This window comes from Setaria italica, chromosome I (assembly GCF_000263155.2).
Source record: "Setaria italica strain Yugu1 chromosome I, Setaria_italica_v2.0, whole genome shotgun sequence".
Lineage (NCBI taxonomy): Eukaryota > Viridiplantae > Streptophyta > Magnoliopsida > Poales > Poaceae > Setaria > Setaria italica.
The window spans coordinates 32,526,087-32,542,303 of record NC_028450.1 but is presented as its reverse complement, the minus strand read 5'-3'; the positions used below and the strand labels follow the sequence as shown (position 1 = coordinate 32,542,303).

General features: G+C 47.0%; 2 protein-coding genes across 3 annotated transcripts; one reads left to right on the top strand and one right to left on the bottom strand.

The window, feature by feature from the left end:
- Window positions 1–880: 880 nt before the first annotated feature.
- On the top strand, window positions 881–3,299 carry LOC101783268 (L-type lectin-domain containing receptor kinase IV.2). Its single transcript, XM_004953192.2, has one exon. The coding sequence runs from the start codon at window positions 914–916 to the stop codon at window positions 2,921–2,923; it is 2,010 nt and encodes a 669-aa protein (XP_004953249.1). The 5' UTR covers window positions 881–913; the 3' UTR covers window positions 2,924–3,299.
- Window positions 3,300–8,683: 5,384 nt separating this feature from the next.
- On the bottom strand, window positions 8,684–11,125 carry LOC101782328. 2 transcript variants are annotated; one of them, XM_004953189.3, is made up of 6 exons: window positions 10,433–11,125; window positions 10,248–10,341; window positions 9,676–9,797; window positions 9,346–9,468; window positions 9,168–9,275; window positions 8,684–9,085 (listed from the first exon to the last, which is right to left on the bottom strand). In XM_004953189.3, exons 1-6 carry the CDS (start codon window positions 10,748–10,750, stop codon window positions 9,044–9,046), a joined length of 807 nt encoding a protein of 268 aa, XP_004953246.1. In that variant the 5' UTR covers window positions 10,751–11,125; the 3' UTR covers window positions 8,684–9,043. The 2 variants fall into 2 exon arrangements, with proteins under 2 accessions (XP_004953246.1, XP_004953247.1); XM_004953190.3 differs by having other exon boundaries at window positions 9,168–9,266; window positions 10,433–11,119.
- Window positions 11,126–16,217: the final 5,092 nt, after the last annotated feature.

Here is a 16,217-nt window from a genome sequence, read left to right as displayed (position 1 = left end):
AGAGAGCCGTCCGAAGGACGAGCGGGGTGAGACGATGAGAGGGGTAGGCGACTCGATTTGTTTGCGCTGCGAAGATTAGCGCTGACTATTACTAAACTACCCCTCCTTACAGTAATTCAACTCTTTTTTAATCAACGGTTGATAATAATCGGGTAGGGAGGTACTCAGGAGTTGTTGGTGGAGTTGTGGGTGCATGTGCATGACTATATCCGCCAATTTTTGAATCCTAGAGTTCGCATATTTACATGTTTGTATTTTTTTTGCGAGTTACATGTTTGTATTTAATGACCATACGCTCATAGTGGGAAGTTATACTTACTTTTAGAGGCATTTCATCATACTGTAGTGTAAGAAAGATTGACAAGTCAACGTTGATCCACAAGTCAATTTCGAGGAAACATTTCGGCATTTTTGGCATAATTTGCAAAGACACGCAAGTTTCACAAGTTGAAGGGTCTCTCCCTCAAGAAAAATAAAAAGTGTGAGAGAAAAGGGGGACGCGGGTTAGCACAGAATAAAAGTCGCTTAGGTCGATGTGGGGTTCTAGATGATTTCGTTAGCAGAACCGTATCTTTCATCGGTGACGTGCAACGATCAACGATGGCTACATCAGTTTTGGCCTAGCATTATCCTCCGGTATCAACAGTGTTATTGCAATTCTGTAGGTCAACCGGAAGTGAATTGTGTAGACTTCGTCGCTGATCCCGGCCAGTCCTGGCATCTCAACGCGTCCAAAGTCCAAATAGCACAGCTGACAGCAGACCAATCGTCTTCCATGATCATCAATTGTCTATCAGAAGGGCTTAGATAAACCATGGTCAAATCACACTGATCGTTCCATTATTCCTAGCTATTAGTATGTTAAGTAAGCTCAGTGAACAATTGGGGTCAACAGTGCTACCGCACGCCAATCATGCGCCGCGTTCCATTGCTTCTTCTCTTCCTGACTCTCCATCGCCTTCGCCTGGCGCCGGCGGCCGACCAGTTCACCTTCGACGGCTTCGCCGGCGCGAACCTCACGCTCAACGGCACGGCCGCGGTCACCGCGGACGGCCTCCTCATGCTGACGAACGGCACGACCCTGCTCAAGGGCCACGCCTTCTACCCTTCCCCTCTGCGGTTCCACCGCGGCGCGGCGGGCGGCGGCGGCGCCGTGATGCGGTCCTTCTCGGCCGCCTACGTGTTCGGCATCGCCAGCGAGTACGCCGACCTGAGCAGCCCCGGCCTGGCCTTCGTCGTGGCCAGGAGCACGGACTTCTCGACGGCGCTGCAGAGCCAGTACATGGGCCTGGCCAACGCGGCCAACAACGGCAACGCCACCAACCACTTCCTGGCCGTCGAGCTCGATACCATCGTCAACGCCGAGTTCGGGGACATGAGCGACAACCACGTCGGGGTCAACGTGAACGGCCTCGTGTCCCAGGTCGCCAGCGACGCGGGCTACTACGACGACGCCACCAGCGCGTTCCGGAACATGAGCCTGCTGAACCGCACGGCGGCGCAGGTGTGGGTGGACTTCGACGCGCGCGCCTCGCTGGTCAACGTCACCATGGCTCCCCTCGAGCTGCCCAAGCCGAAGAAGCCGCTGCTCTCCACCACGGTTAACCTCTCAGCGATCATCGACGGCGGCGAAGCCTTCGTCGGCTTCTCGTCGTCCACCGGCGTCGTCGCCAGCCGCCACTACGTGCTCGCCTGGAGCTTCAAGATGGACGGTGGCCCAGCCCCGTCGCTGAACATCTCCAAGCTGCCAGCCTTGCCGGAGACGACAGTCCCCAAGCCTGATCCTTCGAAGACACTCAAGATCGTGCTGCCGATAGCGTCAGCGGCATTCGTGTTCGCATTGGCCATCATCGCCCTTCTGATCCGCTGGCGGTGGCACAAGTACGCAGAGCTCAAAGAGGACTGGGAGGTCACGTTCGGCCCGCACCGATTCTCGTACAAGGATTTGCACCACGCCACCAAAGGTTTCCGCGACGAGCGCCTGCTCGGCATCGGCGGGTTCGGGAGGGTGTACAGGGGAGTGCTCCCCGTGTCCGGGGTGGAGGTCGCGGTGAAGAAGGTGTCCCATGAGTCGAGGCAAGGGATGAAGGAGTTCGTCGCCGAGGTGGTCACTATCGGCCAGCTCCGGCACCGGAACCTCGTCCAGCTTCTTGGCTACTGCCGGCGACACGGCGAGCTCTTGCTGGTCTACGATTACATGCCGAATGGCAGTCTCGACAAGCTATTGCACCATCAAGACGGTCCCGTTCTGAACTGGGGTCAAAGGTTCAGGATCATCAAAGGCGTCGCGTGCGGCGTACTGTACCTCCACGAAGACTGGGAGCAAGTGGTCTTGCACCGGGACATCAAGGCGAGCAACGTGCTCCTCGACGCCGAGATGAACGGGAGGCTAGGCGACTTCGGCCTGGCGAGGCTGTACGACCACGGCACGGACCCACATACCACGCACGTGGTTGGGACGATGGGGTACCTTGCCCCGGAGCTCGGGCACACCGGCAGGGCGTCCAAGGCCTCCGACGTGTTCGCCTTCGGCGTGTTCATGCTGGAGGTCGCCTGCGGCCGGCGGCCGGTCGTGCAGGACGAGCACGGCGACCACCACCTGCTGGTGGACTGGGTGGCCGAGCGGTGGCGCGGGGGGACGGTCACCGACGCCGTCGACCCGCGCCTCCGGGGCGACTTCGTCGTGGAGGAAGCGAGCCTGGTGATGAAGCTAAGCCTGCTGTGCTCGCATCCGTTGCCCGGTGCGCGCCCCGGCGTCCAGCAGATCGTGCAGTTCCTGGATGGCAGCGCGGCGCTCCCGGAGCTGTCGGAAGCTCACCTAGGATTCAACTTGCAGACACTGATGCGAAACCAGGTGCTGAACTCCCTCTCTTCGTCATCGACCGTAGCTGGTAACATCTCTGACATACCTGCAGCAAGATGAGCAATGCAAAGTGCTAATGAATCTTCATTTCACAAGGTGAAGTTGAAACTTTTGGTAATGACCATGACCTCTGTAATTCTTTGTTTTTTCCCCGCTAGGGAAAGAGCTATCTATGTCTGTTGTTCAAAACTTTTAAGTCTCCTATTTCCAGGTAGTCAACTGCGGTGTTGATCTTGCGAATCTTCCTGTTCCGGGAGATCTAATAACTTGACGTCTCTGGAAACACGCAAGGAGGCTTGAAAATTGACTGCAAACACGGAAATAATGTGCAACGGCTAGCGAGTAGCGACGGCAAGACGTGCAAACTCTGATCGTGTAACGAAATTGAAGGCCCTTTGCTAGGTCTTAAAAACCTTTGAAATTTGAGGCTTGTTTGATGGGGACAAAGTGACACACTGACAGTGGCTACCGGCAACCACTATTTTGGAATCTCCATAAATTAGGTCCGATATGCAGCGCGGGCCACTGACTGACACCGGATACCGGCAGCGCGGGCCGTAGGCAAGTTGGGCTGGCGAGTGCGTGTGGTGGGCCGGGAAGGCAGGCTAGGCCGCGCGGTGGAGTGGGCTGACGCGCGAGCACGGGCGTGGGCAGGGAGGCGGGTTGGGCCGAAAGGGTGAGCATGCCTAATGGGAAGTTGCCGGCCCATGTTAGTTTAAAATAGGTTTTTCATTTGTTTAAGTGTGGTTTTGAATTCAAATTTGAAACAGTTTTAAAATTTGAAGTGAGTTTGAGGCATAGGGTTGAAATGGCAGAGTTGGGATTTTTTGGATGGTTTTGGATTTTAATGGGGTTTGAGTGTGATTGAAATTGAATAGGAACCGTATAGAGATTTGAGTTGGAAATTAATATTCAAATTTGATTTGAATATTAATTTTAGAAAAAGAACCCTTATCCCGAGGATTGAGGGTTAGATTTAGGATGGATTTTTGAGGGCAATAAAATGCATCACATATGTAAGTTCAATGCATGTTTTGGTTTGTAAAATAGGTTTTGAATATTTTAGGAATGAAGATTATGTTATATTTAGAGTAAAATTTAAAGAGTCCGTATTTTTTAAATGCTACTAAAAGTACCTTTAACTATAACATGGTAGTTGGATTGGAATGAGATTATTGGGAGACTGCAAAAGCAACTATCCGCATAACGGTGAAAGTGATATTGTAATATCCTATTAACTAATTATTGGAAAATATTTATTGGGGGACTGCTGGAGATGCTTTAACATAGGCTTTAATATTCAAGAACTAAATAGTGATACCTCATATATCCACTTTATACCTCTCAGCATATTATAATCTATGATACCTCTTGATTGAGCAAGGCTGCAAGTTTTCTTTTCTCTAGCCTATGTGGACCGACTCAAAACTCATTCAATTTTTTATGAACTAATCTGGAACTGAAAAATAAAAAATCATAACATTACTAAGGGAATTCAACACTTGTGACATGGAGGTCCTAAGTTTGAACCAGCCTCTTTGCAGAATTTTAAAAGAATTTGGCAAGGGTAAAGCTATCTAGAAATTTCCTTCCCCGGACTCCACCTTGTGTGGGAGCTTTCGCACTGGGTACATCTTTTTTTTATTACTAAGGGAAGGATCTAGATGTGTCCACCCGTGCCTACTTACACTACATCCTGACTCTACTTACATCATATAACATTAAAAAAAGGATCCTTTCACAACGAGATACTAAACAGATTCGTTGGATGCAATTCGGAACATCTAGTCATCTAGATACGGGCTTGTTCGATCACCGTAGTCTAAACGGGTGTATACCGTATACTTCTATTCGCGTAGACCTAGTCAGAAACTGGCCATTGAAAGTGAGAAGCCGAAGAAGAGTCATTCATTCAGAATGCAGCAAGTCCTTGCATGGACCGTATCTACAGTGAGCTGACTCAAGTGAGGATTCTCAAGAAAGAAAGAACGGCCCAAACAGTCCAGTTTTCTCCGATCAATTGGCATTGGCTATTGGGCTCACCCCGCAACATGAGCTTTCTTCGCTGTTGCCCACGTTGCGAGGTTTCAGTTCTGTTTCTGATGGAGAACTTTCACAAAATTCTCATGGAAGAAGAAAAAAAAAATCTTTAGTACTTGTTTTTTAGAATAATATTAGTTGTAAGATGTAGCTTCAGTAACCTATTATATGAATCTTCAGTTTATAATCTTCATTCATGTCTGAAAAAGCAAATTAGCAAAAGGGTGACGATTGGTGCAGAACATCAAGTCTTTTCAGTTAGTAATCTTCATGTCCGCAGAAGCAACGGAACGGCGAACCATTTCATTTTTTTTTTCGCCATACAAAATCAGAGTTTTCGTGAATACGCAGGAGAGCTGCGTATCTTTGTATTAAGAAGAAAAAAGTTTTTTACATCGCGGGCCTATCTGGGTTTAGGCATGTTTTAGCTTACATTACACCACCGCAATGACAACACAAATGGCACAGAAATGCCGAAATCAGAAATGTTGATCTAAAACACCTGATGGTATCGGCCAGCCTATGGCAGCTAGGTGTTTTGCACCAGAGGCACACCAAAGTTGCCCTTCCTGAATGATCTCCTGCAGCAGTTGTGATGCATCCTTTGGTGGTGATCTTGCAAACACCCTTTCATTGCGTTCCTTCCATATTTTCCATGAAACAAGCATAAACGCTAAATCGAAGCCTTTCATTTGCCCGGAATGGACACCGCTTCTCTTGCTGAGCCACCAGTCTAGCAGTCCGACTTCATTTGCCGGGATGGCGTTGTGCAGGTTCAGTACTGCGCTGACTCGATGCCACACTTGCATAGAGAATGGGCACCTGGAGAAGAGGTGATCTGCAGTCTCTGATTCCTTGTCACACAGGCCACAACACGCATGATCTTGCAATCCTCGCCTCTGCCTCCTAGCAGCTGTCCAGAGCAGATTCTTGATAGCTAACCACATGAATACCTTCACTTTCAATGGTACCCAAGCCTTCCAAATCAGTTCCGCTGCGGCAAACTTGACGGAGGTGATGTAGAAGAACTTGCATACCGATTTAGAGGAGTAAGAACCAGAGATATCCCATTTCCAAGTCACCGAATCTTCAACCCCGGGCGTTAACTGAACCTGCTGTAAGTGATGCCATAAGGTGACGTATTCAGTTAACGCAGTTACTGTTAGGTGTCCGACAATATCATGAATCCATTGCTTTTGGTGCATCCCCTGCGCTACTGTCCATCGATTCTTGATTCGTGGCCTGATCAAGTTGCACAATTCCGGAGCCAAGGTACACGGCGAGGCCTGACCCATCCAGTTATCGACCCAAAACAATGCTAAGTTGCCATCTCTTACTTGTACCTGAATCGAAGCTTGGAACAGTTTTTTCAGATCATTATCCTGTTCGAAGTCGAGCTGCATATGTTTCCATGGACGACCGGGATACGTTTTCTTCAGCCATAGCCACCTCATTCTCAAGGCTAGCGATGCGATGCGCAAGTCGGGGATGCCCAACCCTCCATAAGCGAGCGGTCTGCAGACAGCCACCAGGCAATGGCCACCATACGCTGCAGGCTGGCTGCAGGCTTGCCGGCCCAGAGGAAGCCCCGACGTCTCTTGTCGATTTCCTGTAATACCAGAGTTTACTGACCTTTCCATGTGAAATCAAAGTAATTGTCTTGAGAAATTAATTTTTATAAGGATGCTTAAGCGCCATTTTATTCACTTTTATTTCCCTCTTCTTAAAATGAGTATCTATTTTCTTAGAATTTTAGCCAGGCTATTGTGAAGGGAATTGCTTTGTAGCAGTTGGCTTAGTTTGACGATATACAAATACCAAACTAGTAAACTATTTCAGTTAGGAAGATGCTTTCTAGATGCTGATCAGTCCCAAATCAATTCACATCTCATGTGAACGGAGTGTTTGAGAGGTCACCTAAATTCAACAAGGCGTTTCCAGCTTTTATGAGCTCACCACTATGGATGGCACTGTAGCTATCTGAGCTTAAAAATTTCCTGTCATTCCTGGTCTAATCAAAATGATCTGACCTTTCAGAGAAGAATCAGGAATTATTTTCTCCCTTAGAAGATTCATCAGAAAGGAACAGCTTATCTGATAGCATGAGAATGGTTGGATGGCCAACCAAATAGCATCAAATTACTCAGTTTTGGCATTATTGACATCATTGAGCACCTTTTCCACAACTGATCTTACAGGAACTGATAGTGACCTTAGTGTAACATATCCATGGTTGCAAATGCAATATGTTCCTTCATTTCCACTTTCATCTCCTTTTGCAGGATGTTTTACGGACCTGATGGCCCATACATCTTGTTCGCTGGCAGAGATGCAAGTAGGGCTTTGGCACAGATGTCATTTGAACCAAGTGATTTAACCAGTGACATTTCAGGGTTAGGCCCTTTTGAGGCCGAGGCCTTGCAAGAATGGGAGTACAAATTCAAGAGCAAGTATGTTACAGTTGGAACAATCAAGAAGACCGTTCTGGTTGCAGAGGAAGATTGTACGAGTACTGTGACAACTGAAAGAGACATCGATGCAAGCACTCTTGAAAGTGACCATGTGCCAGAACCAAAGGAAACTGGAGCATCAAATCAAGGGAGCGTAGTTGAGGAGACAACAGAAACGCCAGATGTCGATGTGAACACAAGCAGCCATCAAGATATAGAGAGGGAAAAGAATTGCTGGATTCAGATGCAATGAAAACAAGCAGCCAAGTAGATGCGGTAGAGAAGCCTGATGAAACACCAAATGTGGCTGTAAAGAACAGTAGTACTGAAGAAGCAATTGAGCCAAAAGAAACACCAGATGCGGATGTAAAGAACAACAGTAGCACTGAAGAAGCAGTTGAACCAAAGCAAACACCTCAGATAGTAGATGACAAGAATAGATGTAAACCTGAAGATGCAACGGAGAAGAAAAATAAAGCAGCAGATGCTGTAGATTTGAAGAACACAGCAACCAGCCATGAAGATGCTGGGCAACCAAAGGAAACAGGGAACATATAGATGAAAAGGATCTAAGCAATCGTCAAGATGGTGAGAAGCCGAAGGAAACTTCAGATGCGGAAGCCAGGAATGCATAGAGATTTGGCTGCTGCTATGAAGCTTTCTGGCTCTGGCTGTCTGCAGCTAGTTGGCATAATAAAGTGTAATGCACATTGTGTTCTGGATTCATTTATGAATCCTTGTATAGAGTATAATTACACTAAACCAAAACTAAACTAATAAAAACATATGGATCAAGGTGAACCGTCCTTCACCTTTGCATCATGGGTGCAATTCTGCATACCATCAATTTAGTACTGTACATGTGAACATTTGCAATCTTGTATAGTATTTTATATAGTATCAGCTGTGGAAGTTGTAATCAGCATTTGCTTACTGATTTCGTCCATTGGTTACTATAGGGAAGGGTTTGAAGCTGTTGGAAAACGATCAAATTATTTGTATTTAGCCAGCATGGTACTCGAAGCAAGATTTTGGTATATACTTGACGGGTAACGAGCTGTATAATCAGGTTAGAACAAGCAGCGGGACCAAGCATGCAGTTCTGCACCTTCAAATGATTTAAAATCTAAAGAAACACAATGTTAGCTCTTATTGGACAACGTTGTACACAATGGCAATTTAATCATCACCACTAGCTTCAGCACTGAGTTCAATAGTCATAATAGTTGCACCTCTGCACAACTCTGCAATAATTTGCGATTAAAAATCTTCTGCTTCTACATCAGCAACTGAATTAAAGCCTGACAGAGCATATTCAGGTCAGGCAAGATATAATAACACCAAATATCATTTTCATTTTGAATGAACACACCAAATACCAGTTTGGACAGTATACAGATCTTACATGTGTGTTGATCTACTTTGCAATCCAATGCCATTGATTATGTACATGGAATTGTGAAACTTGAAAGAATCAGCATGACCTATCACCTATGTACAACACATGACTACCAGCAAATAAAACAAAAGGCTCATTCTCAGCACCACAGTTGCTTCATAATCTGCCATGGTGTTTGCAGGGCTAAATAGAACGCAGACTTCATACACTCTGCTTGTGCTTCCTGTTCTTTCCATGTTTGAGAGTAAATCGTAGAAGTTGATACAGAATATGTGCTGATCACATATCGCATCATTCTCTTGTATGTGATCCTATGAGGAGAGACTCAAGATTCTGCATAAACAACAGGACAACAAAGGATGCTGAGCACTTGAGCTATCTCCAGAATTACATGACACAGATTAAAGCCCTGTACCTTCACCGATCGACTAACTTCTTCAAGCTTGTGGAGCAATATACTGTCAGGAATTTTGCCCTTAGGATCGAGGAAAGCACGGATTGAGGAAGCTTTGACCTGCACACACTAATTCCACCCTTAGAATCAAGGACATCCAACAGGAGCAATGAGCATATGACCAGGGCCACAGGACTACCTTTGCACTAGGAGAGTGTAATCCACTAGTTGGTGGAACATAGGAAGGGCCTTCCCCAGAGTACAATCTAGTTCTCCAACTTTGGACTTCTTGTGTTCTCCTGGAAGCTTCTCTGATAATAACCTTCACGAAATAATGAAACAGACAGCACCAAACAATCAGCTAAGAACATGTATACATGTGCTAATTTTGTGACTGCAGAAAATCCCAGACTGGATCATTATTTTCAATCATAAAAATAGTACTAAAGATATTGTATAGCAGATTAACAGGTGTAAGGTAACACACATCTTATAAGGTCCGTTATTAGCAATGGCGCACAGCAAATACCTTTCTCAGAAGATCTGGATCATGGACACCATGAAATTGCAGTTCATCAACGGGAGCAGGTTTCCCATGGGCTATGCTTTCTATTCTAAACGTGTATAAGCTATAAGCAGATTGTAGACAGCCTGCATAATTGAATTTTTTTTTCAGAAACATACAAACAAGGTCATTTCACAACTTTCTGTTTCATGTTCATCAATGAGATATGAACTGTAAGAAAAGCAGATATTTTCTTAAACATTAGATAAATAAATTCACTAACATGTGTTTCTTCAGTGAAGTTTAACAAACAAAAAATCAGCACATGACCAAAGTAGGTAACAGAAATGATAGGTTTACGCAAATGAATCCACCAAGCCAGTGTAGAGGTGATTTTTTTTTTAAAAAAATAGATGTTTCCAAAGCTTCATATCCATCATAAAGCAGATTTGCACTATATGAATATGGAAAGGCACCGTGCAGTAATTTCAGGATACCAAGAAGGTGTATTGCTACTACTGGTTTGCCTAAACAAGAAGTAACATGTCACTATGTCAATAGTCGAAATCAGAATAGGTTCCTATGCTCTCATCTACCTTGCTCAACTACAATATCAACGATCAAATGGAGAGGCACTTTAATCTCTTTCTTGACTATCCCCATGAACGGCAAGTAGGAAGGTCTAGTCGCCTGCGAAAATTTCACACCCATTGAGCACCAATATTTCACATCTCCAGCACAACCAACGAATCAACACAGCAGGACTACCGCTTACGGTTACCTTGTACACTATGTTGTTTTCCGTGACATAGAGTTGGCGGGACATGATGTCCCTCTTGAGCACGTATCTCTTGTACGGCAGGTAGAGAAGCAGGAGCAGACCGATCCCCCACGCCAGGACGAGCAGCAGGGATATCGCCGCCCAGATGATGGTGTCGTACTGTAGGTAGCCGGGCATCAGCTCCTGGAACGAGGCCCGGTACAGCACCCTTGCGGTGGACTCGGCCTCCTCGTCGCCGGCCTCGGGCGCGACATCCTCGTCCAAGCGCGTGCCGGAGTCGCCCCTCTCGCTCAGCGTCACGGCGCGGCCGCTCAACATGGGCCTAGTTCCCACCAGTAACCTGCAGGATCAGTAGCAACTAGTAGAACCGATTAACCAACGAGTCCCCCGCACTCTGCAGCCGATTCACTTGCCGAGGGAGAGAATTGGTGCCGAGTGGTAGCTGGTGAGGGGGGACGGGATCACGTGAGGAGGCAAGTGGGAACGGAGCTCAGGTAGCGGCGACGGGAGGGGGGAGTAGGAGATGAGCGCCTGAGCCCAAATCACACCGCGGGAGCGGGACCTGATGGTCTCAGCTGAGAATTTTCCCCTTCGCCTTGTCTGAATCAACGAAATCTTCTTCCCTCTCGCATCTTTCGCCAGAATCCTCTCGTCTCGCCGTCATACAGCGAGAGGAGAACGAAGAAGGTGAGGGGGTCCCAACTGTTTATTGGGCCGAGCAAAATGTAAGCCCACCCGTGTCTTAATTCCTTATGGGCTCCGTATATGTGGAGTGGGGGGAGTCCAGTGAACCCAACTGCGCCGCGCGGCCCATCCAAACGCTGCGGCGCGGTGCCGAGACCCATATACGTGCGACGACGAGCCGGCGACTGCACGAGCATCGACCATCGGAGTCAAGCGAGAAAAGCCACTGGCGTCGGCGCCGGCACGCTGGGGACGACGGGGATCACTGCCCCAGCGCCTCAGGTCAACACGTGCCTGCGAAATTTAGAATCCTCAATCCTGCAGTCTGCGCGTAGCCAACGATGCGCATGGGGAAAAAGTCGCCGGCTGCCGCGCCGACGCCTCTTACTCCATGCAGTCCTGTTTCAGAGCCAGCTGTTTTTGGAACCGTTGTTCCCCGTGCCTTCTCCTGATCCAGACATGCGACGCTTCAATTGGATGTGCTTCAGATGACAAATCACATTCCTCAACTTCTAGCCTGGAACGCGATGTCCATGGCAAGGCAATGGCTCCATGCAACAGAGACCAGATGGAGTAGTGATGCCATGTGGGTGGGCTAGCTCTGTAGTGTAATCACTGATCGTCCACCAAGAAACGCGTCCCTTCCCGTCTAGTCTCTTCCGATGGTCGCATATGAGCTAACTCATAGGATATTTTCTTATATTTTAATAGAAGAGAGAAGAGCTATCTCTTAATGAAAAGATAGTCTCAGACATGCACTTTAAGATTAAGTAGGGACGACATGTGGAATCATTTATATTATGAGCTATGTGCTAAGTGCTGAAGAGTTATCTACTAGAGTGCTTAGAACTAGGTACTGGTACTAGCTTGTACCATTGGAGGAGGCCTTAACACGCGGCCAACTCATTGCAACTACGGGGTACAAGAATTTTAATGGCAATCAACAGCCCGGCAGCCACATAAATTGGCCAGCAGCGGCATAACCGATAGATGCGCCTCTTTGAACGCAACAAGGCTCCGTCAGTCCGTCGTCGATTTGGGCCTGCAATTAGAGCAAACAGTTTGGGGACTAGCCTTCATCGATACGCCTAATCAAGAAAGAGTACTGCTCTCTGTTTTTGCAGTCTTTCTTTTACGGGGTGTTTTGGTCTGAGCCAATATTTGATTCTTCATGAAGTGGTCTATTGTGAAACCATCCGATGAATTTGTCAGGAGAATGAACTACATTTTTATCCTGTGTGCAACAAGCAGACGCTATGGTGAGCCAGCCACTACTTCCAATGATTTGCCACGTACCATAGTTGCTTGCTGGAGGTACTGTAGTCAAGTCTATGGACACGAGGCCAAAGTGGTAAAGTGACGCAAAACGTTGTCTCTTCTAAAAAAATGGGAGGACATCCAAGCTAGAGGGGGGAAAAGAAAAGCATCTAAACTCAAGTTAAAGATGACTCAAACCTGGGTGTTGGAGATGTAGACCTGCACCTCACTGCTCTTAGGTTCAATTACTAAAATAAGACGGGAGGATAGAAATGTTCTAGGTTCTATACAAGCTATTCTAACTTGCTAAAAGTAATTGAGCATTCCTAGCCTTGCCATAAAGCACGACAACTAGACTCTTGCAATATCTCAAGTTTCAGAGAACTCTCTTAGGGCTTGTTTAGATACCCTGTGTTAAAGTTTAACAAGTGTTAAAGTTTTAACATTCTCAAATGGAGTGCTAAAGTTTAACACATTGGGGTGTTTGGATGGTGTGTTAAACTTTAACACTTTTGGTGGCAAATGACTCCATTGCCCCCTCATTTATGACCAGCGGAGAGAGAGGGAGGAGAGAGAAGGGGGCAATGGTGGGAAAAAGTGGAGAGGGGAATCACTTTTAACAAGTTTAACAACTTTTAACACCCCTTGAGGTGTTTATGAAATTGGGGGTGTTAAACTTTAACACATCCATTTTAACACGTATTTGGGAGGCAATGTGAGGCCCTGTTTGGGAAGGGGGTGTTAAAGTTTAACACCCCCTTTAAACACCTTTTTAACACATTGGCTGCTAAACAGTTGTGTTAAAAGGGTTGTGTTAAAGCTTAACATCCTATTTTTCATAAACACATGGAGGGGGTATTAAAACTTGCTAAAGGTGTTAAAAGTGATCCCCTAGTTCACATATCCCCTTGTTGCCCCCCCTCTCTCTCCTCTGCTGCCCCTATCTTCCTTCCCCGATCCGCGCGTGGCGCTCCGCTGTGCGCCTGTGCCTGCTGCCACTGGTTCGCCCGTCGCGCGCTGCCACTGTGGCATCCCCCCCCCCCGGGGCTGAGCCCGCTTACACATGGCAGCTCTCTAGGATATCAAGAATTCCCTCACAGACCAACACAAGTCTTTTCTGCGCACTTTGTCCTTACTCGTGCGCACCCGGGAAGAACTTCCTGGTCGGTCACCCATCCCAAAATTGCTCTGGGCCAAGCACGCTTAACCCCAAAGTTCTTTGAGGATGAGCTTCCGAAAAAGAAGTTGCAACTTGTTGGTATGAGTATTCTATCAATCCTATTAAGCCTTGGGTCAGGATGTCACAGCCGCTGTGCCCGCCACCGCCAGTCCGGGATGCCGCGCTGGGCGGCGGGCTGGCCTCGCGCGGGCGCGGGAGTTCGACGCCCCTCGAGGCTCCTCTGCGGCGGGCACGGCGGAGACGCAGGTCGGCGGCGGCGGCGTGGTGGTGGTAGGGTGGTGCGCGCGCGGGCGGCGAAGGTAGGCGGCCCGGGGAGGGGGCGCGCCTATCTCCTCCCTCTGGCACCCCTCCTCCGGCCTCCTCTGGCGCACCTCCTCCCTCGAGCGCCAGCCGGGTGCCCCAGGAGCGTGGTTGCTACCGCATAGCGCCGTCGGGTGGCCAGGAGTAATGAGGGGTAATATTATCAATTCCAACATAAGGTGTTAAAGTTTAACCAACCATCCAAACACCCCAATGTGTTAAAATTTAACACCGTGTTAAACTTTAACACCCCCTTCCCAAACAGACCCTGATAAAAAGGTGTTAAAAGTAGGGTGTTAAACTCCTATCCAAATATGGCCTTAAGCACGTATTGCTATTTCCTATATTGCTTATAAATTAATTTAGTACTTTCTCTTATCAAAATTATAAGCCCATTTAGATTTGTTCTTAAGTTAATATTTTGATTTCTTATAATTATTATAGTTTTAACTATCAATATCTACAATTGCACATAGATTGATATCACAAGATTAGCAGAATTATTTTTCAAAGTTTTTTAAAAAAATATATAAAAGTTTCTATTTAACACAATATATTTGTACATATTACTAATTGAAAGGTTATATTGAAAATTATATAAAATATCTTAATGGATACTTGTGATCATGAAAGGAAGCACTCCCTTTATTTGAAGTTATTACTAGATTATTTATCTTTCATTAGGATAACCCTTTGACCAATAATTACTCCATTAATGTATGGCATAAAATTGATCTTACTAGATACGTATGTATTCAAAAATATTTCCTTATATAAGGCTTATTACGTTTCATTGAGATGAGACTTTGACCGCCAATTACTGCAATAATATACAACTTTTGTGATACAAGCTGATGTCAGTACTAGATTCATATTAAAGGATAGCTTTCTTATAACTATAGGTTTATATAAATTAAAGAAAACTTATATTAGTGAAACAAAATACGTCTTGTAAAAAACACAAGGAATATTAGTGAAGCAACTAGGGGTCAAAGCTTTATCCTAATGGAATAAAATGTAGTACCTTGCAAAAATAAAGAGAAACAACTACGCGGGGCATTTTTCTCCCCTTAACACCAAGGTACCGAATGAACCATTATCACCGGTACCACCATATTTAATGCTTATAAATGACCCACACGAACCAAGGAAAATATAAACATGTGCCGCCTTCACCCGAGACCACGGGTCATCTGAAGCTTCTGAGCAGCCATGAGCTGATCGACCTGCAGGCTGCAGGCGGCCATCTGGTGATCTCTCTTGCTAGCTTGCACTTGCAGAGCTGACCCCGCAGAGAAGCTAGGAAAACCACCCTTCCAATCCGCTCCTCGCCTCTTCTTGCACCATGAGGCACGCTCCATCGCCGGCCATGCTTCTGTTGCTGCTGTTTCTGGGGATCGAGCTGGCCACCGTCACCTGCAGCTGCAGACTTCTGAAGCCAGCCGTGGCGGCGGTGGCGCCGGAGCACGGCGGTGGCGCGCTGTGGGCAGCGCGCGCCCCGCCGCGGACGGCGCCCGGTGTCGGCGGCGACGCAGGCGCGTGGGCGGTGCAAGGTGAGTCGAAGAGGCTGGTTCCCCAGGGCCCCAATCCGCTGCACAACTAGCTTCGTTCAAAGCCTCGGCGGTTCAGCCCTCAGGTACTGCAACCGTGTGCGTACGTGCTCTGTCGTGCTGAAGAGTGCTTGCACCTTCTTCTTTCTTCCTTTTCTTCTCTCCCTATTTTTCTTTGTTTTTTCTCGTGTTCTTGTGGAAAAGAGCACATGCAGGATACAGCATAGAGTTCGGTGAGTTAGCACTTAGCAAAAACAGGGAAATCATGGAAACAAGCAAGATTTGTACTAATGCCATTGCCATGTAATACTTAGTAGTAGAAAGGTTGTGAAGTCATACCCACTCTAAACTCTCTCAAGAGTCTATGCAGACTGCATTCTTCTTCTTCTTGTGATGGTGGACTGGGAGACTGGTAGAGTGGTGGTGGATGTAGTCAATTTTGAGGGACCTTGGTGTCCCTCTGGTGGTCTCGTGTGTCGTGATCAGAGAAGCAAAGGGACATGGGGAACCTGGTCAGGCTTAAGTTCTGGTGAGTTGTCTCATCTCACCAGCTATGACCAGCTCCTTTGTTCTGTTGCTTCTTGCTTGCATGCTTCCCAGTGCCCACAACACTAGTGGGGGGAAATTGGTTGGCTCCTATAGGATCTTGGAAGCCTGCACACTGTCATTGAGACAGTGACAATTTTACGTCTGATACACTTGTTCCTTCTAGAACGGTGGATTTTCATTGGGAATTTCAGTGAAGAACGCACTTATTCATGCAAAAATTCATCCTGTTTGAACAAGCCTAAAACAAAAGAAAAATGCTCAGTGC

Excerpts from the sequence above, each read along its gene's own strand:
- LOC101782328 (XM_004953189.3), bottom strand. The coding sequence starts at position 10,750 with ATGTTGAGCGGCCGCGCCGTGACGCTGAGCGAGAGGGGCGACTCCGGC. Across the intron at positions 10,342-10,432 it reads AAAACAACATAGTGTACAAG|GCGACTAGACCTTCCTACTT; the intron begins GTAACCGTAAGC and ends AAATTTTCGCAG. Across the intron at positions 9,086-9,167 it reads AAGTTAGTCGATCGGTGAAG|AATCTTGAGTCTCTCCTCAT; the intron begins GTACAGGGCTTT and ends TTGTTTATGCAG.
- LOC101783268 (XM_004953192.2), top strand. The coding sequence starts at position 914 with ATGCGCCGCGTTCCATTGCTTCTTCTCTTCCTGACTCTCCATCGCCTT.